Source organism: Castanea sativa, chromosome 4, assembly GCF_040712315.1.
Source record: "Castanea sativa cultivar Marrone di Chiusa Pesio chromosome 4, ASM4071231v1".
Taxonomy (NCBI): domain Eukaryota; kingdom Viridiplantae; phylum Streptophyta; class Magnoliopsida; order Fagales; family Fagaceae; genus Castanea; species Castanea sativa.
This window is the reverse complement of record NC_134016.1, coordinates 49,154,172-49,180,825: the sequence shown is the minus strand read 5'-3', so window position 1 is coordinate 49,180,825 and position 26,654 is coordinate 49,154,172. Positions and strand designations below refer to the sequence as shown.

At 34.9% G+C, this 26,654-nt stretch overlaps 4 protein-coding genes and 1 pseudogene across 5 annotated transcripts; 4 read left to right on the top strand and 1 right to left on the bottom strand.

The window, feature by feature from the left end:
* Positions 1–1,357: 1,357 nt before the first annotated feature.
* LOC142631549 (nuclear transcription factor Y subunit C-1) lies at positions 1,358–6,035 on the top strand. 2 transcript variants are annotated; one of them, XM_075805721.1, is made up of 3 exons: positions 1,358–2,277; positions 4,418–4,475; positions 5,815–6,035. In XM_075805721.1, exons 1-3 carry the CDS (start codon positions 1,556–1,558, stop codon positions 5,866–5,868), a joined length of 834 nt encoding a protein of 277 aa, XP_075661836.1. In that variant the 5' UTR covers positions 1,358–1,555; the 3' UTR covers positions 5,869–6,035. The 2 variants fall into 2 exon arrangements, with proteins under 2 accessions (XP_075661836.1, XP_075661837.1); XM_075805722.1 differs by lacking the exon at positions 4,418–4,475 and having other exon boundaries at positions 1,363–2,277.
* Positions 6,036–6,720: 685 nt separating this feature from the next.
* LOC142633068 (xyloglucan endotransglucosylase/hydrolase protein 2-like) lies at positions 6,721–8,384 on the bottom strand. The gene is made up of 4 exons (XM_075807343.1): positions 8,195–8,384; positions 7,734–7,834; positions 7,402–7,604; positions 6,721–7,105 (listed from the first exon to the last, which is right to left on the bottom strand). Exons 1-4 carry the CDS (start codon positions 8,382–8,384, stop codon positions 6,721–6,723), a joined length of 879 nt encoding a protein of 292 aa, XP_075663458.1.
* A 2,125-nt stretch (positions 8,385–10,509) lies between these two features.
* On the top strand, positions 10,510–13,135 carry LOC142631547 (protein transport protein Sec61 subunit gamma). Its single transcript, XM_075805719.1, has 3 exons — positions 10,510–10,716; positions 10,834–10,949; positions 12,845–13,135. The coding sequence occupies exons 1-2, from the start codon at positions 10,623–10,625 to the stop codon at positions 10,947–10,949; spliced, it is 210 nt and encodes a 69-aa protein (XP_075661834.1). The 5' UTR covers positions 10,510–10,622; the 3' UTR covers positions 12,845–13,135.
* Positions 13,136–17,011: 3,876 nt separating this feature from the next.
* LOC142630879 (acetolactate synthase 3, chloroplastic) lies at positions 17,012–19,279 on the top strand. The gene has a single exon (XM_075804935.1). It carries the CDS (start codon positions 17,099–17,101, stop codon positions 19,091–19,093), a length of 1,995 nt encoding a protein of 664 aa, XP_075661050.1. The 5' UTR covers positions 17,012–17,098; the 3' UTR covers positions 19,094–19,279.
* Positions 19,280–26,010: 6,731 nt separating this feature from the next.
* LOC142633067 (histone deacetylase 14, chloroplastic-like) overlaps positions 26,011–26,654 on the top strand; it is a 44,521-nt pseudogene continuing 43,877 nt past the window's right edge.

The window sequence follows — 26,654 nt, the reverse complement described above, 5'->3', positions numbered from 1 at the left end:
TGTAACAAATTAGGGGGAAAAAGGATTTGAAATTCAATACAACTTTGACTAGTTGATCAAAGAAATTTGCAGAGTTGGATTTGAACCAATCCCTGACATTAAGGCCAATCGTAAATGAGGGCTTGCTTTTTTTGCATGTAAGTGTGCGTTTGGATTGTGATGGAAAATTAAAATTATTTTACTCTTCATGGGCTCCACTGCACTTTTTGGTATTATTCATGAGCCCTAGTGTACTATTTCAACTAACTTTTACCTTTATCTACAAGACTTTCAGTAATAAGTTTTTAGTTTCAGCAAAATAAACGGTATCCAAATACACCCTAAGTCTAGCTCTAATGCAATCTCTTAGGATATGGCAAGTGACTCCTCCGTGACTAAGGTAGAGTGAACAACAATTATCACTTTCTTATCTTATAGGAAAGACCTGTTTGGTAGCAGTGTTTAAGTATATTGTTCAATTTTTAGTGTTGTAAAAATACGCGATTGAGTGGTATAGAAATACATGTTTAAAGTGTTGCTGTTATTTAAATACTAAAAATTGTTGTTTAAAAGCGGGTACCAAACAACCCCAATTTGTGGCAACAAAAAAATGAAATTCTTTGTACTTTTTTTTTTTCAATATAATTTTTTTTAAAAAGGTTTTGTTTTAGTATCTTCTATTTCCCCCATTTTCCTCGTAATATTGTTTTTGAGCAACTCTATAAAGGTACCTTGTCTCAATGTAGGTCTCACATACTATGAAAGGATAGGACTCATGAACGGTTCTGAACTATGATAAATCATCAAATATGGTATAAGAAAATTTTAAGGTATGTTTGTAACAAAACGGACGGAAGGAGGAGAGAATTCTTAATTTCTCTCGTCTTCCTTCACTAAAAGTACTTCCACTCAATATGTGGACTTTGTACATTTACAAGTCTTAGATACTGTGAATGAATATTCTCATGAAACCGTTCTATACAAACTAGGATAACTCTAAACTAGGATAACTCTCATCAAATATAGTATAAGAATATTTTAAGGTATGTTTGCACTGGTATGGAAGGAGAGGATAGAATTGTTTTTGTTTTTTTGAAACCAAGGATAGAATTCTTAACTTCCCTCATCTTTCTCCATCCTATCCATGAATTTTTAACATGAATAAAATAATTTGAAAGGAACAAAAAAAAAAAAAAAACCATTTCACAAAACTTTAATAATAATAGTATATAATATAAAAATATATATTATCATAAGTCATACCCCCATTTGGATTTTCTCTCTCTCTCTCTTTCTCTCTATATCTATATATATATATATATATATATATAGGGTCACAATAAGATAAGTTATAAGTGCATGCATCTTATCCCATCTTTTCTCTCTCTCCCCCACATATCTCTAGCCCTCAAAATCCTCACCCCACATTTCCCCACATTCCTCAAATCCTTCAAATCCCACCCACCCATCATCATCACCATCCCTATCCTCCCAAAAAAAACACCAATTTGTCACTAATTGAGAGAGTAATTTCTCTCTCACACACACACCCATCATCAAACACCTTTTGTGCAAAATGGAGAACAACAACAACAACACCCAGATAGCTCACTCCTCCTCCTACCCTCTCCAACCCACTCCTCCTCCTCCGCCTCCGCCGCCGTCCTCCGCCGCAGCCACCCCATTCCACCACCTCCTCCAACAACAGCAGCAGCAGCTCCAAATGTTCTGGTCCTACCAGCGCCAAGAAATCGAGCAAGTAAACGACTTCAAGAACCACCAGCTCCCTCTCGCCCGCATCAAGAAGATCATGAAAGCCGACGAGGACGTGCGCATGATCTCCGCCGAGGCCCCCATCCTGTTCGCCAAGGCCTGCGAGCTCTTCATCCTCGAGCTCACGATTCGGTCGTGGCTGCACGCCGAGGAGAACAAGCGGCGGACGCTCCAGAAGAACGACATCGCGGCGGCGATCACGAGGACCGACATATTCGACTTCTTGGTGGATATTGTGCCGAGGGACGAGATTAAAGACGAGGCGGCAGGGCTAGTCGGAGGGATTGTTGGGGCCGCCGCGGCCAGTGGCGTCCCGTACTATTACCCGTCGATGGGGCAACCTGCAGGTGGGCCCCACCATGGAGGAATGATGATTGGGAGACCCGCTGCAGTGGACCCCACTGGAGGAGTGTACGTTCAGCCACCTTCGAATGCTTGGCAGTCTGTGTGGCAAGGCCATGCTGCTGATGATGTGTCTTATGGGAGTGGAGCTAGCAGTGGCCATGGCAATCTTGATGGCCAGAGGTATGTTGGGTTTGCTTTTTTTTTTTTTTTTTTTAGTTTTTAGTTTATGTTTTTATTTGTAAATAGTAAGGTTAGAGGTGAATGCAATTGGTGCTGACGGGTGGGGTAAGTTGAAACTGAGTAGAAAAGAGTATTCTTTAGAAAAGATAGCATATATAAAATAAAGTTATTAAAAAAAAAAAAAAAACACCCAAATGAGTAGGAAGTGACATTTGAGCTCAAAGTCAATGTCTTTCTAACTATATATGTTTGTGAGTGATGGTTGTGAGTGTTGTGACTTGTGAAGTGGTTGTTAGCTTTACTTGGTTGTATTTTGTGTACAAAACTCTCACTTTTTGCAGTATTTGAGAGAGTTGATTGGTAGGCAGTCTTGTCCCGTATTCTGTGTACAGAAGACTATTCTTTAGAAAAGATAGCTTATATAAAATAAAGTAAAAAAAAAAAAAAAACACCCAAATGAGTAGGAAGTGACATTTGAGCTCAAAGTCAATGTCTTTCTAACTATATATGTTTGTGAGTGATGGTTGTGAGTGTTGTGACTTGTGAAGTGGTTGTTAGCTTTACTTGGTTGTATTTTGTGTACAAAACTCTCATTTTTGCAGTATTTGAGAGAGTTGATTGGCAGGCAATCTTACCCCATATATGATCCAAACCCAAAGCGACATGTCGCTGTGGGTTGAAGGGTCTTGAGATTGCAGCAATTTGCGATCTTTGTTATCTGGGCAGTGTGATTTGAGTGGAAAAAGTGTTTTTTTTTTTTAATAATTATTTGGTGTTTGGATTTTTTTAATGTTTTGGTTGAATGTTCTAAAGAATGTTGCTTTCAGATGTTGGTGGTGGGTGGTATAGTAGAATTCCAAGTGTTGACTTCTCAAACATGTAGCAAGACTGTAGGACTTTTAGGCTTTTAGCACTAAGTTAGCGGCTGACAGTGATTGAGTTTCTCCGTTTGATTTGTGAACATGGTGATTTTTTGACATTAACTTTGGATTTTATGAAAAGGGGCTGCCTCTGTAGCTTTTTAGGTTACAGTTTTTATTTTCTTTTCTTGTTTCAACAAAGAGGATTTGGTTAGCATGGATTGAAGCTTCTGTTTCTCCTGTCATTGCTTGCTAGTGTTATTTCTTGTTGGTTAGTTTTGCTTGAAATTATGATCTCCCAATACTTGGGGAAAATAGAGCTAATTGTTGGATTGATACAATTTTTTTTGAGAAATAATTACATCATGCTACTAATCTTGTAGCTCGAACCCTTTCTCCCCTAGATCCTCAAGCACTTTGTACATAGGGATGTGCCAATTCAGCTACAAGGCCTTTGGTTGGATTGATACAATTCGATAATACTTTGCTGTTTTGGAAGCATTAAAAAGGCTATTAGGATTTTGATCTGGTTAGCGTATTGACAATTGGTTGCCATTGTGACCTATAAAAAAAAAAATACAATTGGTTGCTGTTGTGCGTGTGAGCCAATTGTTGGATTGATATGATTTGATACTACTTTGTTGTTTTGCAAGCATTTAAAAAGCCTATTAGGATTTTGATCTGGTTGTGTATTTACAATTGGTTGTCATTGTGGGTGTGAGACTTTAATGCATACACATGGAAAGTATTGAGGGATGGGGATAGAATAAGGGGAAATATACTTTGACTGATCTCCTTAATAGGGGCGTTTTTAACTTATTTGATGCGGAGTTTGGCACAATTCTAATTACTTTGTCTTAAAGTTGTCTAAGAGCGGTTCATTGCCAACTTGTATGCATGAAAGAATTGATCTTTCACTACCAACTGTCATTTCTAAAAAAGACTAATGGTCAAAAAAGCAATTATTTGTTTGGAATATACTGACGTGGGCCTCAGTAGCCTTATTATCATAAACCTAGTAGAGACTTTTTACAAGCTTGTATCTGAAAAAATTCTTAATTTGAGAAATGACCTTGGCTTACAACCTTAAACTGTCTTATACAACCTTATTTAATGGGAGGAAAAAGGATTTTGCACAACCTTTTCAAAGGAGTTATATAAGCATGCAAATGAAGATGGTCGATATTGGCTACACCTTGCACTAAAATATGGGATACCAAATAGACTCCTCAATGGTTCCAGAGTTCTTTATCTTCTAAATAATGTCATGTATCTTATAGGTGGAGTAGAATAAAGATGGATTACTGCAAAAGTTCCTCTCTTGGAAATGAGCCTCCAGTAAAGTTCTTTTTAACCTTTCTCATGCAACTTATAGCACAACTGTAATAGTAAATATGTTGCTGGATTGTTAAAAGTTTCTTACTTAAAGACAAGTGCTTTTATAAATGTTTTATTATTTTTTCATTTGATAGCAGTGTGTGATATAATTACGTTTTAGATAAGTAGAGATGAGCTATTAATGGTAAGAAATGGAAATAAACAAAGTCCACATCTATTCTTTATCATTTTACAATGAAATTCTTTGAGGCAAGTATTGTATAATCCCTGTGGAATTGGGTTGCATCCATTTTTGGAAAGTGACAATCTATGTTGGAAAAATGCCTAGATGGTTAAAGTTTGGAAAGTAATCAATTTTGGGGCCTGATGTTTTCAGTATGAAAGAATTTTGCTCATTCAAAAAAAAAAAGAAAAAAAAAAAAGCAGAAATGAACATTTGTTCTGTGCCCCAGAAATTTTGTCTGAAGGGTACTTTGGTGTTTTCCATGTTTATATATAGGTTGTTATTAAATTTAAAATTAAAATTTAAAAGAAGAAGAAGAAGAGAGAGAGAGAGAGAGAGCACTGGCATGTTTGATCTTTAATTGGGTGATTGAACACTTTCACAGCTACCCAATGGAAAAAAAAGAAATCAGAAAAGGATAGAATATCCTCCTTTCCTCATTTCTTATGCAAGATGAACATTAGGTGGAAAGAATGAGTATCTGAAATGGTGTCTCGTGTACCTTAACATTGACACTGTCACTCATGCTGTTTTGAGTATCCTTTTCTCCTAGTATGTTCATCGGTGCCATTATATGCTTGTTTTGATCATCACTCTGACTAGACAGTTTTTTTTGGAAATACAAAATAAGTTGGTGTGCAACTAGATTTTCATTGATAAAACTTTCTTCATTGTACAGGACATTCATGCTTAGTATGAATTAATAAGGTGATGACTTTAATAACGGCATTCAATTTTAGGAAAACTTTATTCATTGTATGTGACATTCATGCTATGTATTATTTTGTAATCCTTGTAGATAGTTTTCCTAGTTTTTTTTATACCTAAACTTGAATTTGAGAAGTCTTAAGTTTGCATTCCATCTAAATTAATGCCAATGAGTTCATACTCAAATAACACTTCCTCCTTCAACAATAATGGGTGGAGGGTAAGCAACTGGCTTCAAAAAGCCAGTGGGTGTGTATGTAACTTACTGATAAAAGAAAAAAGTGTCAACTAAATTGCTGCCATACTGAAAAGAATATGTTAGTCTAAGTTGTAGGATGATTGAATTATTCAAAATTATGGGAAAAGTAGGGTCTGATATAAATTTTTCTTTCTTTTTGTTCTCTACAGTTGAGTAATTCATTTGAAGCTGATTTACTGCATGGCGCAATGGAAAGAGGTTGAGCTAAGCTGATTGGACTTGGAATTTTGATTGCTTATGAATTAAGTTCGCTTGTCAGCTGTTATTTTTTACTTTAGAAACTTATTAAAACTTTAACTTGATCCAGTGCAGATAAAAAATTGCTGCTATGACTTCACTATTAATATTTACTGTGCAGTCTTGAGATTTAGGATCCCTGTGTTGCGGATTGGAATGAATGTGGTTGTCTCATACTATATTCCTACCTTTTACATTGGATAGATCTTTCCTATCATTTTGATTTTTAATTTACTTTCTTCGACTATAATTTTGAACCACCCTCCCAAGTTTTCCACTGATGGCAAGCTATATACTACTATTTCATGTTGGTTGGGTTAAATTTTCATAAAATGTATCTGGGTAATCAAGCACCTGTAGGTGGAGGGAAGTGTTGAACCCAGTTTGGTACACTCTGGGATTTAGTTTTCTCAGGTTACTCAAATAGGGTATTTAAAGCCCATATGCAAAGTACAACTACCACCAAAATTTATCAGCACCACTTGGTGGTGATAAGGCCTGGCTCAGTTATATCTACACAAGTTCAGTTGTTCAGGTATTTCACTTTATGAAGCCTTCAAATCCCAATCAAAGAATTATTCAAAGAATTATCTTCTTTCTCTTTGGATGAGGACTAATTAAGTAGTGTCACTTTAGCATGATTGATTGGCCAGATTGCTTTTCAAATGTATAAAGATGATCAAAATGAAAAGAGAAATAGAAGAAAAGATGTGGTAAGGTATATGTAATTATTTCTGACCATTATATTTGTAAGAGACCATGATCAATATAATGTCTGAGTTTTAGAGTCTATATACATTATACTGCCACTCTGTTTTCTATTTGTTTCTTCGGCATTCTGGTGGGGTTTTAGGGTGCCTTGACCTATCAGAACAATAATCATAAGTCATGTACTTCCTCCTTACATTTTGATACGCTCTTTGCTCTCGAACGTTTAGACTCTGGTATTTCTTACTATTCCACCAGAGCTTTGAAGAATGACAATTCTTATTGCCTCTGGTTTGCAGCGTGCAGCCATGAATCTTGAAATCTTGAAATCTGGCCTTGAAGGGTGCTTGATTCCAATCAGTTTTGATCCCATTAGATGCCCAACTTTCTGGATTCCATAGGCTTCCTATTACTCGCATTGGCTTTGATGGGTAACTCACCCCAAGTTTTGCATTGTTCTTAAACACTCTGATAGGAATGTCATCCACATAAAACCTGAGAAGCCAAATATGTCATAATGACATGATATCAGAATAATTTTGTCAGCTAATGTTAGGACACCATTTTTTCACAACTTTTTTTCATTATTGTTAACATGGTCCGCTGTGATCGACATAACATCACTTTCATCTGGTTTCACCATTAACACCATGTTTATTATGTACCAAACACAACAGATCATGTGTTAATAATTGTGAAAAAAGTTGTGAATAATGTTGTGTTGACTTATTAAATGTTGTTTGGGCATGAAATACTTGCAAGCCACAAAGGGAGAGAGAATTCAAACATACACTACTCGAAATTGATTCCAAAGAATTTTGTAAGAATGAAAGTGTTTTGTGGGATTAAACCAAAGTTTAATCTTTTGCTCTCTACCCCCGTGACCATTTACAAACACATTGGTTTGTAATGTATAAGGTGGTCCATTACTACCCAAGAACTCAAAGTCGAGCTCGTCGTGCTTGTCGTTAACTGCTGAACGTGGTGAAGATAGCTGCAGCAATCACCATGTTATTAGTTTTCAACCTTATTTTCCTTTCAATAGCAAGACAATGCCAACCATTGAGGATCAAGGAAAGTAATGCAAGATGATTAATGAGAGAAGAAGTATATAAAATCTCACATAGAAAGCTGTAACAATTCCAATCGAGTTCTTTTCTGGTAGTTTAATCCTCATATGAAAGAGTCCAGATTTGTAGTGATTGTAGGACTCAAATCCAGACCCTAAGATATTAAATGCACAAGAAAAGCATTAGATGCCATTTTCTAGCTCTTACATGCAAACACAAGTGACACAACAAATACATACGCATGCATACATAATTACATATATGCAATACTTTTTTTTGGTAATAAAGGAGATTTCTTTTTTCTTTTCTTTTTTTTGCAAGATTTGATTTGTTTACAATAACTTATATGCAATATTTTTTTTTCTTTTCATGTTTTTCATGGTAGGATTATAGTTTGCTTTATCAATTTGAAACTGCACTTTTTCTTTTTCTTTTTTAAAGTGTTGCTTTTTCAAAACCTTTTTTCTTTTTCCTTAAAGTAAGGAAGAAATCTATAGAAAATGAGAAACACAACCTGACTTTTGGTCCATAGAAAGTTGTACTTCAGTTTCTTGGTTTAGTAATAAGGCATTGTTAAGTCCCCAAGTGAAATTGTAATTCCGTTTAAAACTGTATTTATTGGGTCCTCTGACTCCTCTTGCATGCACTGATGTAAAAATGAGAAAGGCAAAGAGATTTAAGAGACTCAGAATACAAAGCCCCATTTGAGAATTTTGTTTAGGCAATTTCCAAAATCAAGTGAAAAATACATGAGAAGATATACATATTTATAGGTATCTCTCTATACATTGTATACATCTATAGGAACACACATAAATGTGCCACAACACAATTGTAATCACGACTTGCACGCTTGGGGAGTAATTGAATAATGCAGTTTAAGATGAAATTAAATACTGCGTTAAGAAAACCACAAATGTGTAAATTTCAGCAATAAATATGAAGGATTACAACATTTTATTATTATTTATTGATGCGAAGGAAAGGATCTGATCAATACATATAATAATTACATTTTAATATGTATATGTCTAAAAATATATTAAAGTAGACTTAAGATTACAGATAATTGATAATACAAATAGTCAAATTGTGATAAAAATTCATAAAAACTTGTGAAGAGTTAAAATTTTTTGAACTTATTTGACAAGAAATGAAGCAAATTTGAATAATTAATTTTGTTTAGTGATAAGCTACATATAATAATTATATTTTGGCCAAATTACAAATTGCACCCTTAAAGTTTGAGAGTGCTTAGATTTTAAGATAATTTTAATAGCAATGATACTATCATGGCTGACTGCAAGGCTAGTTTACAAAAGATCCAGAGAACTAGAGTTTTTCATTGCTATAGAGAGGCCAATAAGTGTGTCGACGCCCCTGCTAGAAGAGGAGCCATACTTCCCCATGATTTTGTAATTTTCCATTCCCCCTAATGATGTTTCCCTTTTGCTCAGCCTAGATGCTGATGGAACTATGTATGAGTGTAAATGCTCAGTTGTTGATGTTCTTTAGTTAATGATATTATCTTGATTACCACAAAAGAAAGAGTGTTTAGATTTTATACCTTAAATTTTCAAAATTTGGATTTTACCTCCCTAAAGTTTGGGGATGTTTGATTTTACACTAACATTTCAAAATTTGGATTTTACACACTAAATTTTAGTGGTGTTTGGATTTTATTCTCTAAAATTTGAGGATGTTTGGATTTTACACTCTAAAATTTAGACACTCCTAAACTTTAGGGGATAAAATTCAAATTCTGAAATTTTAAGATATAAAATCCAAACAACCCCAAACTTTAGGGAAAAATCTATATTCTGAAATTTTAAGGTATAAAATCCAAACACCCCCAAATTTTAGAAGCGTAATTTGCAATTTAGCCTTATATACATGTCTAAAAATATATTTACATAGACTTAAGATTATAGTTAACTTATAATATAAATAGCCAATTCGTAATAAAAAATCATAAACTTTTGAAGAGCTAAATTTTTTAAAATTTATTTAATAAGAAAATGAAAAAAATTTGAATTCATAATTTTATTTAGTTACGAGCTCGAGCTTGAGCTTGAGCTTGACTTATGATCGAAAAAAAAGTAAGGTTTATTTGGGTTCCGCTTATTTTGCTGAAATTGAAATTTTTTTGCTAAAAATACTATAAATAAAGGTAAAAGCTGAATAGTTATAATAAGTTAGAGCCAAACATACACTTAGGAGTTTGTTTGGATACCACTTATTTTGCTGAAACTGAAAACTTATTGCTGAAAGAAGTGTAGATAAAAGTAAAAGTTAGCTGAAATAGTACCATGGGGCCTATGAATAGTAGCAAAAAGTGCAGTGGGCCCATAAATAGTAGCAAAAATTAGCTAAATAGTGAAATAATTTTCATTTTTCGTTGGTATCCAAATGGAGTCTACACCTGTTTGAGATTCGCTTATTTTGCTGAAACTGAAAACTTTTTGCTAAAAGAACTTTAGATAAAGGTAAAAATTAGCTGAAATAGTATAGTAGAACTCATAAACAATAACAAAAAGTACAATAAAACTTATAAATAATAACAAAAATAAGTTAAATAGTAAAATAAATTGACAAAAAATAAACTGTTCAAATGCAAAAATGAAATAAAACTGAACTTTTAATATTGGGTTCAGCTTGTTTTTATGGCCCAATAAAAACGAACAAGTCGTCAGAGACAAAGTTTATTCAAGGGTATTTTCGTCCTATCGTTAAAACAATTTCCTTCCAATTTTGACCAATACAAAGTCAGCCCAGCTTCCAGACGTGTCCTAATACCAAATCTTTTCCTTCACAACAAATACTCAATTGTCTCTCTCTCTCTCTCTCTCTCTCTCTCTCAAACCCTCAGCTATCAAATTTCAGATCTAGCTCTCTCTCTCTCTCTCTCTCTCTCTCTCTCTGTGTGACATAGAATCGGAGAAATGGACGCCATTGACTCAGTCGTCGATCCTCTCAGAGAGTTCGCCAAGGATAGCGTCCGCCTTGTCAAGCGCTGCCACAAGCCCGATCGCAAAGGTTTCTCTCTCTCTCTCTCTCTCTCTCTCTCACTCTCTCTCTCACTATATATATACATTTGTGGATTTTGTTTGGATCTGTGTGGATCGGGCACTGAAATTAGGTTTTTTGGTGCAGAATTCACGAAAGTGGCGTTCCGTACAGCGATCGGATTCGTGGTGATGGGATTCGTCGGCTTCTTCGTGAAGCTGATCTTTATTCCGATCAACAACATTATCGTCGGTTCCGCATAGGTATTGCTTCGAATTCGATCTCTATACTCCTATTTTAATCAAGATTTTCTGTTAGGTTTTAGAGTTTAGAGTTTGTTATTCAAATCGACATGCACTTGATGAAATCCTCTTTTCATTGCCATTTTTGTGAGTAGTACTGATTGCATGCAATTCTTTGATTAAAACTAAATACTTATTTGGATGATTCAGGATTGGTTTCTAGAATTATTGTCATCGCATTTCGTTATGAATAAATTTCATGTATTACTCGACATGAATGAAGGCCATTAGAGTCATTGTTTGTAAATTTGACAAAATCCAAACTTCAATTGTAATCCTGTACATTTGTCACAATTTCAATTTCATCGCTCGACTATTAATTAGGACAATATTGTCCTCCAACTTTCAAAAATCCGAGTAAATTTTATTTTATAGGAGAACCGATGTTCGAATCTCACAAAAAAGAGTCAATTTTAATGCATAGAGTTTACTTTTTTGAGGATCAATACACTTGGTTTAAAAGCTATGAAGCACAGACACTTCATTTGGAGTGCCGTACCTGTGTTGGACATTGGACACTTTTGCATGCGTCTCTAGTCATGCCCCTTTTTAAAATAAGGAAAAAAAATGCTGGACAGGGGAGGGACACGGAAACAAGAGGAGTCGAATATCCTTTCACAAAACAAAATAGAGCATTCATGCTCTAATAGTAACCGTGCATTTGAAAATTAATAAATATTCTTATTCTTGGTTTCTATTCTAATTTCTAAACATCCTTTCATATTCACTTTATTATCCATTATTACTCTTAAATTGATTTATATATTTAACATTCTATGAAAAATAAATGCTTAACTATATATAGAAAATATAAATAAAAATATATTTAATAATTATTTCAAAAGAATACCATGTTACCAAGTCGTACCCATTCCCATACCCGTTTTTGTGTCCGTGCTTTCTAGGTTAAAAGTTATGAGTGAAAAAATTGACTGAATTAAATGCATAGGGATAAAATTGATATTACCCCCATTGTTAGAGGATAAAAAATTTTAGTATGACTTTATAAAAATGATACTGAAAGTTTGAGAGTTGAGATGGAAGCATTATGAGAAATCACGATAGTGATTTTATGGTCTTATTGATGGTATTTCTTCCTCTACCATTTATTGGAGATGGTTTGAATATGATCATTGTATTTCTTTGGCATTTTAGTTTGGTGCAATGAATGGTTCTTAGTATTTATTTTAGTCTCAGCCTCAGAATTGTGGATTTTGGTACTTGCAGACATTGGTGATGTACTTTTGTATAGGTTGAAAACTCAAAATATTGTGATCCTACGTAATTCATGACTAATGATCAAAAAATAAATATTTAAAAGAGCTTATCAGGTTATTATAAAATAGTGGTTTCTGCTGGATCACTACCATTGTGGTGTATCACACCATTGTATAAATGCCTATCTGAAATGTGTTTTCTCTTTTCTAAAACGTCCTGTAGTTCATCTCTATTTTGTTTTCATAATGTACAACTCAAGTCTCAATGTGTATTGTTTAATCATGTAATGTACTTGTGATAACCATCAGCACTAGTCATCTATATTGGTGCTATTTAAAGGCATCGCGTATATATTATCAGGACAAATAGTTTGAGAATGTAATGTTTACATTTTTTATAAGCTGTAGTTGATGTCATCTGTTTGCACATCCAAAATTTGGAGAAAGTTTCTGATATTAATGTTCATAAGTAAGCTGTTGAGAGGCTGTTCCTGAGATGCTTTTGATAGTTGTAATATTATGATTTATGAATTTTAGCCTCCTCTAGCTACTTGAATTAGATCGTGGAGAAATTTTTTTTTTTAAACCTTTGGTGTATAATTAATGCGAGGATGGATTTGTGTTTGTATGAAAATGCAGGTTATGTGAAGAAGCACTAATTTGCTAGAGGTGGAAGGCAGATGGGTCAGAGTGAAACTTAATTTTTAAGAGGAATGCTTAGCAAGTAGCTTCTTAGGTCTTATTTTATATGTATGCATTTCTCTTGTAGACAATGAAATTTGGTGGTTATGTACTTCTTGTTTTTATAATGAGACCTGTATTGACTGTTCTTATTATATTTTGGATGGTGAATTGGTTGGCTCCTTTATGAGTTTGAGCTCAATGGGCCTAAAAACAAATAAAACCAGAGCATCCTTCTGGCTTCGTTAATCTTTCAGAATATGTTTACTCAATTGGACTAGGCTTGGTTGGGCTGACAGCCCCATGTCCTTGTGAGGTGGTGTGGTAGTCATCAAAAATGCTTTGAAGGAAGGATAGATCAATTTTGGTAGGCGAATAGGTCTACTCGAGGTTATTTATAGCTAAGAGCATTAGCGTCTGGCTATTCAAATTTTAAAAAATAAATAAAAATCTATTTTAACACAAAAAACTACTTTATTTATTTTAATACATTATTTTACCATTCACACAACATTCTATCCCTTATTATTCACATAAAATCAACACTATTTATGTATTAATTCATTTTTCTCTCTTTCTCTTTGACATGGTATCTCTCTTCCTCTCTCTTGTCTGAAGCAACCCAGAATAAATCAAATCCATGGTGCGTAACAACCCACCGCCACGTTCTCAACCCACAGCCATAATCACATATCAGGATAACCCACCGCCACCAAAATCGAAATCCAAAACAAATCAACTCATCCCGAACCCAAATTGGTCAAACACACACCATCACAGCCTACCATCATTGGCATTGAGACCCATTGCAAACACACCGCCCATAACCATTGCCTAGCCCAGAACAAACCACCGGAACCCATGAGCTCCACTATCCAACCCAAAAATAATCAAACCCATGAGCTCCACCAATCCATGAGACCCACGTTTATCTGCCACATCACTTCATGCATCATTGCAAAGCCATCGATGATGACAGTGGCAAAAGTGGAGATTTGTTAGCTCAGTCATAGAGGTTTGATGAGAGAGAGAGAGAGAGGGAGAAAACAAGGTGAGAGAGACTGAGAGGGAAGAGAGAGTTAGGAGAGAGGCGAGAGGAATTAAAGCTAATAAATAAATAAAAAAGAGAGTAAAATTTGCTATAGTAAGTTGTAGTATAATAAAAGGAGGTTACTATAGCAAGTATTTAAATTTTTTTAAGAATAGACACTCAAATGTTGCTTGCTTTTTGTTGTTGTGGGGGCAAAATAACATTTTGGATGCCAATGCTATAATAGCTGTGTGTGAATGTTGTTTCCCTCTCAATGCACACTTGTCTTGCTTCGGCCTCTTTGTTTAGATCCTTAGTCATCTTTGTCCAAGGTCTGACTTCTAAGCCATGACAATTTTTGTAGATGATGCCTTCAATCTTCTTGTTTGATTGGAACGAGTTGACACATTTATTATTGGTTTTAATTGGGGCTTACCACATAAATCATTAATAACCGTTAGTATCAATTTTCTCCACAATTTAGAAAGTATATAGTGACAATTTTCTCCATAATTTGAGAAAGTTAGATAATGATGAGAAATAAAATTGATATTTATAGTGTGTTTATATAAAAGTCATAAATATATGTTTACAATATTTTCACAATAAATCTTGAATGGTAAGTTGTTATTAATTCTAATTTTAGTTCACCACTGATATCATTATTTTACCATCAATAACAGTTTGTCTTCTAAGGGTCCGTTCGATTGGAGGAGTGGAAAAGTGGGAGGATGGAAAATTGTGGGAGGATGGAAAATATTTAGTTTTCCCTCTTGTGTGTTCGGTTGGACGAGTGAAAAAGTGGGAGGGTGGAAAACTCTTTTGTTCGGTTGGAGAGAAAAATTGAAGGATGGAAAATGTAATTTATATAAATTGACTATTATACCCTTATTACATAATATGTAAGAAATAGATTTATTTGTACTCATTATATAATATAAAATTTATCACATCATATATATAAATTATTATTATTATTTTTATTATTATAATGTAAAAATTAGATTAGGTCACGTTGAAAAAAAAACGTTGAAAATTAGGTCATGTTGGGAAAAAAAAAAGGAAAAGAGAACATTTTAGGTCACAATAAAAAATAAAAAATAAAAACAGAGAGGAGAACGTTGAAAAAAAAAAAATAGGTGAGAAGAGGGTATTTTTGTAAAAGTGCTACCATAACACTTTTCTTTCCAGATTTTCCTTTCGATTTGGAAGGAAAAAAAATGTGGGCTTGGAGAGAAAACTTTCTCCTTGGTTTTCTTTTCTTCCTATTTTCATTTTCCAAATGAACAATAAAAAATAATATTTTCCACTCTATTTTTCTTCCTCTATTTTCCGGCTTCCTTATTTTTCATCCAAATGGACTGACCCTAAGTTTTGTCTTGAAAATGTGACGTAGCATTTCTAAAAGTTATTTGGTCTATATTGACTGTTTGTGAAATAAGTTACATCATTAATAGGGTTGTAAGATATTGACTCTTAATTGATATCTAATTCCTATTGACAATGACAACAAAATCAAGTGATCCCTTTTCCGAGGGAAGTGGGGAGTACTTCTTTTTTATTTTATTGTCATGTCAAACTCAAACACCAGATTACTAAAACATGAAAAAAGTCTAAGAATTAAATACATATAACATTAATTAGATGTATATATGGCAAATTTTTATTTGTGGAGAATAAAATGGAGCCGAGAAAGTCAAGTATAAGATTTAAACTCAACTCACGTGTAGAGAAAACATGTACTTTGTTCAGCTAATCTATTACCCTCCAAAAATAGAGATAAAATTCTTTGACCAAGTCTTTTGACTAGGCTTATTTGAGCTCGTTACTATTTATCACATAAGGTTCAAGTTGTTATTCTAATATTTTTTTCAATTGATTTTGAATATTATAATATTTTCTTATAAAACCTCTTATACATACACCCTCTTATAATCTTATCATACTATATAACAACAATAAAACTTTAGTCCCAAAATTTAGAACTTTGAGATCTAAATCTATCACTTTAGTTCCATGTTATAACCAATAATAACTAATTACTTCTTAATTGTTATGAAATATTATTGATGTAGTACTTTTTTATTTAATCTTAAAAAAAATCATTATTTTTTCTTTGGAAGGAATTGTTATGATTTGTTATTAAGGGTCTGTTTGGATACAGCTGAAAACAGAAAACAGAAAATACCGTAACAAAATAATTTTTAAATATGTGAATAATGTAGTGAAATCCATTTTTAATGAAAAAATTACTGAAAAGTGAAGTTTGTGGGTTTCGTGAACAGTACACAAGACCCAATAGTGTGCACAAAAATGTCAAAAATACAGCTCAACAATGCGTGAATAGTACTCAACAGTGCACTTGTCCTCTAAAGCTGAAACATGTGCAGAAAAAAAAGAAAAAAAAAAGAAGCAAAACTCAAAACGCAAATGCAAATTCATCTCATCCTGATCCAAACGCCCACTAAATATTATCGATGTAACATTTTTCTTTGTTTAATCTTAAAAAAAAAAAATCATTATTTTTTCTTAAAAAAAAAAAAAAAAGGTCTAATCACAAGTATTTCACATACTGCATTAGCCGGCTTGACCTTAAGAGGCCTTCCTCTCCCTCTCTGCACCAGCCTCGGTCCGCGTGGCATGGACAAGATGATCTCCACCTCCTCCGGCGACGTCATCATTACCAACAACGGCGGCGCCACCATCCTCAACAAGATGGAGGTCCTCCAGCCCCCCGCCAAGATGCTCGTCGAGCTCTCCAAGTCCCAAGATGAAGGATTCTTTTCTTATATGTACATATATATGTCTGATTTGGCTCTACACACACCACAGGTATGGCTCTGCTCACTCTAAAATTTCTCTCCAATTTTATTAATTTTTTCCCATTTATTTTACACATTTAATGAAATGCTCGTATCTTCATAAAATCCACTTAAAAAACAATTTTTATTTTTGATGGGATTCATGGGAATCTTCCATGTTGGACCATAAAATTCTCACATTCCAATTATACCCATAAAAATATAAAAATCCCATGGTTATTTTAGGCAAAACACACCACAACCCTTTATTTTTTTAAAACCCTACCACCACAGCATCATTAGATTCATTCACCGCCACTTCTCCTCTCTCTCTCTCTCTCTCTCTTTTATTTTGCCTTCTCAAACGAAAAATCTCCGGAAATGGCGGCTGCCGCCACCACCTCCACCACCGCCACCACCAAATTCCCCAATTGTTCTTCTTTATCATCAAAGTCTCTCATTTCCGGATTCACTCTCCCCTTTTCCCACATTCCCCACAAACCCATTCGGACTCTCCACATCTCTAACTCCCTCCCTCGCCCAAAATCAACCGCCACAACCTCAGCCCCCACAACTCCTCAAATACCCAAACTACCCTCCAAGCAGCGGCAACAAGAGCCCTTCGTTTCCAGATTTGCCCCCGACGAGCCACGCAAGGGCGCCGACGTCCTCGTCGAGGCACTCGAGCGCCAAGGCGTGAGGGACGTGTTCGCCTACCCCGGCGGCGCGTCGTTGGAGATTCACCAGGCCCTCACGCGCTCCAGCTCGATCCGCAACGTCCTCCCTCGCCACGAGCAAGGCGGCGTCTTCGCCGCCGAGGGCTACGCGCGCTCCTCCGGCCTCCCCGGCGTCTGCATAGCCACCTCCGGCCCCGGCGCCACCAACCTCGTCAGCGGTCTCGCCGACGCGCTCCTCGACAGCGTCCCCGTCGTCGCTATCACCGGCCAGGTCCCACGCCGCATGATCGGCACCGACGCGTTTCAAGAAACGCCGATCGTGGAGGTCACGCGCTCCATCACCAAGCACAATTACCTCGTGCTCGACGTGGAGGACATTCCTCGGATCGTCGAAGAAGCCTTCTTCTTGGCCACTTCGGGTCGACCCGGCCCGGTTCTTATTGACGTCCCAAAAGACATTCAGCAACAGCTTGTGGTGCCCAATTGGGACCAACCCATTGGATTAGCAGGCTATAATTCTCGGTTACCAAAGCCTCCGAGCCAAACCCAGTTGGAACAGATCGTTAGGTTGATCTCCGAGTCGAAAAAACCGGTCTTGTATGTCGGTGGTGGGTGTTTGAATTCGAGCCCCGAGTTAACCCGGTTTGTTGAGTTGACTGGGATCCCAGTTGCGAGTACTTTGATGGGTCTCGGCGCGTTTCCTTTATCAGACGACTTGTCGCTTCAAATGCTTGGAATGCACGGTACTGTTTGTGCGAATTATGCAGTTGATAAGTCTGATTTGTTGCTTGCATTTGGGGTCAGGTTTGATGACCGTGTTACTGGAAAGATTGAGGCTTTCGCGAGTCGGGCGAAGATTGTTCATATTGATATTGATTCGGCTGAGATTGGGAAGAATAAGCAGCCTCATGTTTCGGTGTGTGCTGATGTGAAATTGGCATTGGAGGGGATGAATGAGTTGTTAGAAGTGAAATCTAATAAGGTTAAGATTGATTTCTCGGCTTGGAGGGATGAGTTGAAGGCAGTGAAGGAGAAGAACCCTTTGGGTTTCAAGACTTTTGGCGAGTTGATTCCGCCACAGTATGCCATTCAAGTGCTCGACGAATTGACTGATGGAAATGCGATTATAAGTACTGGTGTTGGGCAGCATCAAATGTGGGCTGCTCAGTTTTATAAGTACAAGAGGCCGCGCCAATGGTTGACGTCAGGGGGTTTAGGCGCGATGGGGTTTGGATTGCCTGCTGCTGTTGGAGCTGCCGTGGCGAATCCTGATGCAGTTGTTGTGGACATTGATGGTGATGGGAGTTTTATGATGAATGTGCAGGAGTTGGCGACGATTCGGGTGGAGAATCTTCCTGTGAAGATCATGTTGTTGAATAATCAGCATTTGGGTATGGTGGTGCAGTGGGAGGATAGGTTTTATAAGGCTAATAGGGCTCATACTTATCTTGGTGACCCTTCTAGAGAGAGTGAGATTTACCCTAATATGTTGAAGTTTGCTGAGGCTTGTGATATACCTGCAGCTCGTGTGACAAGGAAGGAAGATGTAAGAGGTGCAATTCAGAAGATGTTGGATACTCCTGGCCCGTACTTGTTAGATGTGATTGTACCACATCAAGAACATGTGCTTCCTATGATTCCAAGTGGTGGGGCATTCAAAGACATGATCACCGAAGGTGATGGAAGAACTGCTTACTGATTTGGTGGGGGCAGAGTCATTTGCATTTTATGCTTTTGTATGTATGTGTTGTTTTAGCTTACCTAGCTCAGGCTTGTGATAAAGTTTGCGGCGAGTTTGTTAGTTGTTTTCTTTAAGTTAGAAACTATGTTGGTGTTTTGCAATGAGAAAGTTTAATATATAGTTCTTGAATTATTTGTTCGTTTACTGCTATCTTAGTGTTGAAGGGGCTCATTGGTATTAGTTCTGAAATAGATAGTTTGAGTGAATGTGGTTGGAAATTTAAGGTTTGATTGATGCAATGGTCATGGTGCCATTGATTTTCAGCTAGGAGACTTTGTTCAAACACAATGCATTGAAAGTTTGAGAGTTAAAACAATTTTTCAAAGTGTGTCAGGTCAGCAGGATTTGGCAGAACTAAGCATTTTAACTAGGAGTGACTTAAAATCTCAGGAACAGCTTCTTTTTTTTTTCTTCTTTTTTTCCTCTTAAAAATATAGAAAAATAATGCCTTTTATTTTATTTGAATGGTTCATGATTTTAATTATCTTAAGTGCAGTTGAATTGGATGATTTTGATAAAAGATGGGTTTGAATAAGCTTGGGCAATTTTGTACTTAATGCTATATGATCACCTGCCTAGACCTTTGCATAGAAGAAGCCATTTCCCAATGCTGATATTCCTCCTGTAGTTTGTGTGAAATGGACCAGTAGTTATTTTATCTTGGTTGTACTTTACAGAAATATAGTTGGCTCTACTCAGATATTTAAATAAGCGTGCAATGATAATCTTATGCATGCATCAGCTTTTTTGCTAGTTGGACATGTTTTTATTACATTTCTGCTGAAGATTTTTACCTTATGCTGCACCCTTTTTTGTATTCAAACTTTGCAGTCACTGAACTAACAATATTTAAAGTATACAATTTTGTTTCCTCTGTTTTGATGTAAATTCTTTTTTCTTATGCTAACCTACTGCCCGATTTTTTTCTGTTATAGGCATATATATGATCTTATCACTCTTGCCTTTAAATATGTATGTCCTTTGCCTTGGAAGGCTGAGGACTTGAAATAAGTAATTTTTTTTAAAAGGTCTAAGGGACATTGTTATTGGCTTGATCCAGTCAAAGAAGATAACCAAAAAAAAAAAGTTGGGTCAAGCATTTGTGCAGTTGGTGATTATTCTTCTATTCATTCAATACTTATGTTTTTACTTCTTACTGATTTGATTGATTGTTGAGAAATTCAAAAGTTTTCAGTTTAGCACATGTATAAAGACGAATCTAAATTACATACTAGAAGATATATGTTATAGTATATTTAAGGACTAGTGTATTATTGTATATGATGAAATTTGTTTGAGGGGCATCAAATTATATAAACGCTTGTTTGTTTATATATATCAGGTCATCTGTCTCATAAACACTTGTTTGTTTATCAACCATCCTAATAAGGACAGATTCTTGATGGAAACATAGTATATTTGTAAGCTCAACTATATAACAAACCGCAAAGATTCAAATGTACTGCTTTATTTTTATTACTTATCGCTTCTAGCATAAAGACAAGCAAAATTCCAACAGATCAAGAAGGAAAGAAAACCATATAATACATTGGCAATGCTTGGGTTAAGCCATGGCAGTGGTTTCCTAATGGAATTGAGGCCTCAGGAATTTCGTTACATCTCTTGGTTTGTCAGCAAGAGATGAGCCTAAATAGATCGTTAAAAGAATCTGTAGTTATTTTTACAGATCATAATGCTAAAAATGTCAATCTATTTTGTCTTATCTATGAATAAGGTCCTTAATTTCCATTAACATAAAGCAGTTGCCTTATATACAAATATATATACCTTTTTTCCCTTTTGGTGCTTAGGTTCCTTGCATTTAGACGCATGAGCTTTGTAGCAGCAAACCAATCAAACTTGTATTTTTAGACGGCCAACAAAGTTCTGTCAGCTCACAGCAAAAAACAAAGTTCTGTCAAGTGCCAACTCACAGCAAAAAACAAACAAAAAAAACCCTTTTTTATTTGCAAATAATTTATTAAGCTATGCCTGTGCTGTGGTGTGGAACAAGTTCGAACACATCTGGTTGATACAACCTTATATCTCTCTCAAAAAAAAAGAAAAGAAAAAAAGAATCAAGGGCTTTTACTCGAGGATTAAATTGGGAGACTCACTGCTGAAGATAGAAATTGTAGCTTTAGAAAATGAAGCTCTGTACAATCTAAGGAAAGCCAACTCTGAAGTGTTACTCAAAATTTTGGATTCACAATGGCTTAGGAACCAAGCAGCGTCATCAGTTATCACCAACTCTAGCTTTACATTATTTTTCCCTCCTTTTTGTTTTGGGCTTAGGCATGCCTTCGATTGTAGCATATTTGTCAATGGCGCAAATTAATGTTGGATTGAATCTAGGTACGTTGATCCAGTTTTCTTAGTGGGTTCTCTTGTATGGTCCATATTTCAGAACTTAGTTAGACCAATATAAGAGCAGTTTTTCCCCTATCTTTAAGTTCTTTCTTTTTGGGCCTTGGAAACGTGTCTTGTAAGTGCAGCGGTTTAATCAGTGGTCAGCTCTGGAGTTTGATTGTTTGTTTGTTTTTTTTTTTTTTGAGTAAACCGTAATACTTATTAAAATTTATACGAAAATAGTAATATTAGTATTTTAATAGGTTTATAATATATTACATAATCAGAGTACAAATACAAAAGAGCCTAATATTTGAAGTTGTAGACTGGGGTTATAAACAGCGGACACTAGACACACACAACCAATGTGTGATATAGGCATATAGCTTTATTGAGTTCATCTCCTTCACCCTCTAAAAAAATAATAAATAAAAAATAAACTAAATGAGTTTGGTTTGATGAATGGATTAGTCATGCAAAACAAAGTCCTCTATGAGCCTGCATATTATTAGCTCAAATAAAAATAAAATGTTTTAGTCTTTAGGTATATTATGTTTATTTTTAGGTGTATTTTTGTGTTTATTTTGAGTTTTCAGAATAAACATCTATGTAAAATCAAAGGAAAAATTTTAAAATAAAAAAATTATATTTTTCCGTCTCACATACCAGGCCACATGCTAATAGATAGGAGTGTCCCTGGCATGCCCATGTCGGACACAGACACGTCGAGGATTTTGGGGAGTTTGTACTTAGATTCCTAGTGATTATATTAGTGAATACCGAATACAACATGGGAAGTTGGTAGGATTGTCTTTAGCAAAAAAGTATAAAATAAAACCACAAGACATTCATTCGTTGGGTTGTTACTGAAAGTATTGATATAAGATGTACTTTCTCCTCCAATAATCCATAGATAAATGCTTAAATGACTTTTTGAGTTTATGTTGGAACTAGTGTATAATATCAATTGCTTTGTTAGTAAGATTTATTGTGTTAGAATCTGCATAAGGAATTATATATTACAATTTACACAATCAACGGAAATTTAGTTTTATTTTGCAACAGTCAGGGTTTTAAAATTTAAATGTACTAAAAAAAAACAGAAAGAAGAAGAAGCTAATAATGCAAAATGGATGAAAGAACTATTAAGGGTTTGAAAGTTGCATGTGGCAGTCATCTTCAGACTTCAGTACAGCATCTTCAGTGCAATCATAAGTTGCATCTTAATTAAAAGAATCGGTGGCTATTTTTACGGATCATAATGAATTTTGATACTGAAAAGTCATTGCTATTTGTCCTAATATATGAATAATGAAGGTCCTTAATTTCCATGGACATAAAGCAGTTGCCATCTTTACATACCTTGTTGCCTTTTGGTGCTTAGGTTCCTTGCATTTGGACGCATGAGCTCTGTAGCAGCAAACAATTCAAACCTGCATTTTTAGATGGCCAAGAAAGTTCTGTCAATTCCACTGACAAAAAAAAAAAATGTTAGAGATATATTAGGCTATATGCTTGCTCGATTCTATTTTGTCTGCAAGTCAAGTCTTCTACTTGTACTAAAAGTCTAGAAGTCTATTAAACATAATTAATATATGGTTAGTTTAGAATTTAGCCTCCTATATATTCCCATTTTGGGATTATTGTAACATAGATGTACTGCACTCTCATAAAATAAAGATGTAGGTCTCAAGGATTTTCTAAGTGAACATAGGCCATAAAAAAAAAAAAAAAACCCAATTTTAAAAAATAATTTATTAAGCGTTACATGTGCTGTGGTGTGGATCTATGCAATATAAACGAAGCCATTAGGGAGTGTAACACATCTGGTTTGATACTTGATTGAACCTTTTCTCTCAATAAACCTTTTAGAATCAAGGTCTTTAATCAAGGATTAAATTGGGAGACTCACTGCAGATTATAGAAATTATAAGCTTTCGGAATGAAGCTCTGTACCATCTAAGGAAAGCCAACTCTGTTAGTGCTACTCAAAATCTAGTATTCAAAATGTATCAGTTTTCCTTTTTTGTTTTGGGCCTAGGCATGCCTTCGATTGTAGCATATATTTCAATGGCCCAAATTAACGTTGGATTCAATCTAAGTATGTTGATCCAGTTTTCTTAGTGGGTTCTATTGTGAGACCATATTTCAGAACTTAATTAGACCATATAAGAGCAGGTTTCCCTCATCTTTAAGTCTTTTCTTTTTGGGCCTTGGAAACTTGTCTCGTAAATGCAGCGGTTTAATCAGGGGTCAGCTTAGGAGTAAAGTTGTGATATAGGGATATAGCTTTGTTGAGTTTTTTTTTTATAGAAGAAGCTTTTGATGAGTTCATCTCCTTCACCTTCTATTAAAAAAAAGAAGAGTTTGGTATGATGAATGGATTAGTCATGTAAAACTATGTCCACTGTGAGCCTGCATATTATTAGCTCAAATAAAAATAAAATGCGTTAGTCTTGGATGCCTGGCATCCCCACTCCCCAACACAAAAATTCTTGAAAAATTAGAATACAACACCTTTTTTTTTTTTTACCTGATAAACATATTAGATTGATGGAGAAAAACAAATAGGGGCTAAGCCTCCGTAGAGTTCATGCAAAGATTGTAGACATGCACAGGGAACCTAGCAGACCTATTAGCAAGTTCTAGTACATGGGAGAATATAACTTTAGGTACATACACCAAATGAACAGACAATCCTTGTTGCATAAGCTGCCTAGTATCAGACAAAAAGGTGTGCTCTTGCCAAGCTGGTACTCTATCATTGTTATATAGTTGTACTGTTCCTTTGCAATTGTTCAGAATGATGATTCTACTCAGGTTGGCTTCCTTTGCTTTGATCATTGCTTCCAATATAAGAGCAGTTTTTCCCGTCTTTAAGTTCTTTCTTTTTGGGCCTTGGAAACGTGTCTTGTAAAAGTGCAGCGGTTTAATCAATGGTCAGCTCAGGAGTTAAGTTGTGATATAGGCATGTAGCTTTATTGAGTTCATCTCCTTCACCTTCTATAAATTAAAAAAAAAAAAAAACTAAATGAGTTTGGTTTGATGAATGGATTAGTCATGTAAAACAAAGTCCTCCTGCATATTATTAGCTCAAATAAAAATAAAATGTGTTAGTCTTTAGGTAGACAAGACTAGACCAAACAACAACAAATGAACAAATTATTTGACAAAAAGCCTATTCAAAAACAAAAAAATAAAATAAAAATCTCTAATCATTCAAATTTGCAACTCGTTCAACTCATTACATAAAAATAATTTCATTTTTCATTTTTCCTTAAAAAACAGTTCAAGAAAAATATTGTGGTCATATATTCTCCTTAGCGATGCTTGTAATTATGCTCTCTTTGGTTTTGCAGTCGCAATAATTTTACTCTTCTTAGTTTGTCTTGCAGTTGTAGCAAATATCATCCGTCTCTCTCTCTCTCTCCATTTTTCTCTTTTCTATTATCATTCAAACTCTCTCTCATTTTATTATTCTTTTCTCAATATTTTCAGTTTTCACTTTATCTTTTATTATTCTATTTTTTCTTTTTCTCTTTATTAGTACAAAAAAATTTATAATAATTCATGTATTTTTGTGAGTACGTGTTTCTTTTTTTTGTTAACGTTGATATATTTCAAGTTATCTCTTTGTTAAATTTTGTATAATTTAAATTTGTTAGTAACTACTCTAATAAAAAAAAAAAATCCTAAAACCACCAAATACATTCCTAAGTAGGTTAACACTAGGGAGAAAATCTATTAGACTACTACCTTATTTGGATTCAATATTCGTAGATGAGGGCTGAATTAACACTCCTCCTAAGTCATTAACACATTAACACTACCGCCTTAGACCCAAATAACAATCTCCTCCGTCATTTACCAAAATTGAAGGGTACTTGAACATAATCCTATGGGTCCTCGAGAGATAACAGAAAATAAGGATACGTTTAGTACACTGAATGAGGATTACGATAGGAATTGTAATCTTTATTACTAGTAATATAGTGTGTTGTAATGTAATAATTAAACCTATTCATTAGTTTGGTTGTGAGTTATAACATTAGAATGAAACTTAACATTTATTTTAAGAAATAATTTACTCATACAATTATATCTCCTTAAAAATTGTTATTTTTAAATTTAAGAGAGATATGTGTTATTTTTTATGATTTTTTATTTTTATAATTGTTAGATGTATATGAAAAATTTGTTTTTTTGAAATATATTAAGTTTTGAAATTATTGTATTTACTAAGGAATAACTAATACACAATTGGATGATGGATGAATGGGTCAGGTAGGGCTTAAACTCAATGATCTCGATTCATTATCCTCAATTGTTTACAAAAACATTTCCCCCCAAATTGGAAAACATTTTGGACCCGTTTAATAGAAGAGTTTGAGAATATTATTTATAATTTTTTGAAACATGTGTGAATGAAAAAGAGTATAAAAAAATTTGTAAAATTGTTTAAAAAATAAAAATGTGTTTTAACTACCTACCAAACAGGCCTTTATTTTCCTTCCCTCTCATTCTTTCTATAGAAGTTCTGTGAGGAAAACGTTTTCACAACATTATTCTTTTTTTTTTTTTCCTCTCAAACCCATTTCTCCCAACACAAATTAGTAGCAGGAAAATGCCAATAGAAATGCCCAAAGGGCTACCATTCTCAGTGGACACATGGACTTCTTCTTCAAGGAGAAAGAGGCACCACCCACAAAGACCACTCCTTTGGCATCTCTTCCCAATTCTCTTTCCCTATCTACTCAACCCTTCTCACCAAGACTCTGGTCCTTCAACACTACCCCCGGGTTTCTCTCTGCTTACAGGGTTTTTTTTTTTAATTTTTTAATTGGGTTGAACTTGATTTTGAGTGGTTTGTGCAGCTTGATGATTCATTGTTTGTGGAAATTGAAATTGGGCAGTCGATGGTTGTGGATGATCCTGATGGGGCTTTCACTGTCACGGCTTTTGATGCCAACCACTGCCCTGGTAATTTATTCTTCTTCTTTTATAGTTTTTGGTTGGCTCTGTATTGTATTTTGTTGTTTAATTGGTTTGCTCATGTGGGTTTTGTGGAAATTGTGAAATTTTGTTCTTATTGTTGGATATCTCATATTAAATGTATATGAGTTTGATTTTATTTTGGTTTTGAATTGTTATTAGGGTTCTTTTTTGACTC

Excerpts from the sequence above, each read along its gene's own strand:
- LOC142631549 (XM_075805721.1), top strand. The coding sequence starts at position 1,556 with ATGGAGAACAACAACAACAACACCCAGATAGCTCACTCCTCCTCCTAC. Across the intron at positions 2,278-4,417 it reads GGCAATCTTGATGGCCAGAG|GTGGAGTAGAATAAAGATGG; the intron begins GTATGTTGGGTT and ends TGTATCTTATAG. Across the intron at positions 4,476-5,814 it reads CTCTTGGAAATGAGCCTCCA|TTGAGTAATTCATTTGAAGC; the intron begins GTAAAGTTCTTT and ends TGTTCTCTACAG.
- LOC142631547 (XM_075805719.1), top strand. The coding sequence starts at position 10,623 with ATGGACGCCATTGACTCAGTCGTCGATCCTCTCAGAGAGTTCGCCAAG. Across the intron at positions 10,717-10,833 it reads CCACAAGCCCGATCGCAAAG|AATTCACGAAAGTGGCGTTC; the intron begins GTTTCTCTCTCT and ends TTTTTGGTGCAG.
- LOC142630879 (XM_075804935.1), top strand. The coding sequence starts at position 17,099 with ATGGCGGCTGCCGCCACCACCTCCACCACCGCCACCACCAAATTCCCC.
- LOC142633068 (XM_075807343.1), bottom strand. The coding sequence starts at position 8,384 with ATGGGGCTTTGTATTCTGAGTCTCTTAAATCTCTTTGCCTTTCTCATT. Across the intron at positions 7,605-7,733 it reads GAATTGTTACAGCTTTCTAT|CTATCTTCACCACGTTCAGC; the intron begins GTGAGATTTTAT and ends TGATTGCTGCAG. Across the intron at positions 7,106-7,401 it reads TGGAATCAATTTCGAGTAGT|GTTTTATGTGGATGACATTC; the intron begins GTATGTTTGAAT and ends TTGGCTTCTCAG.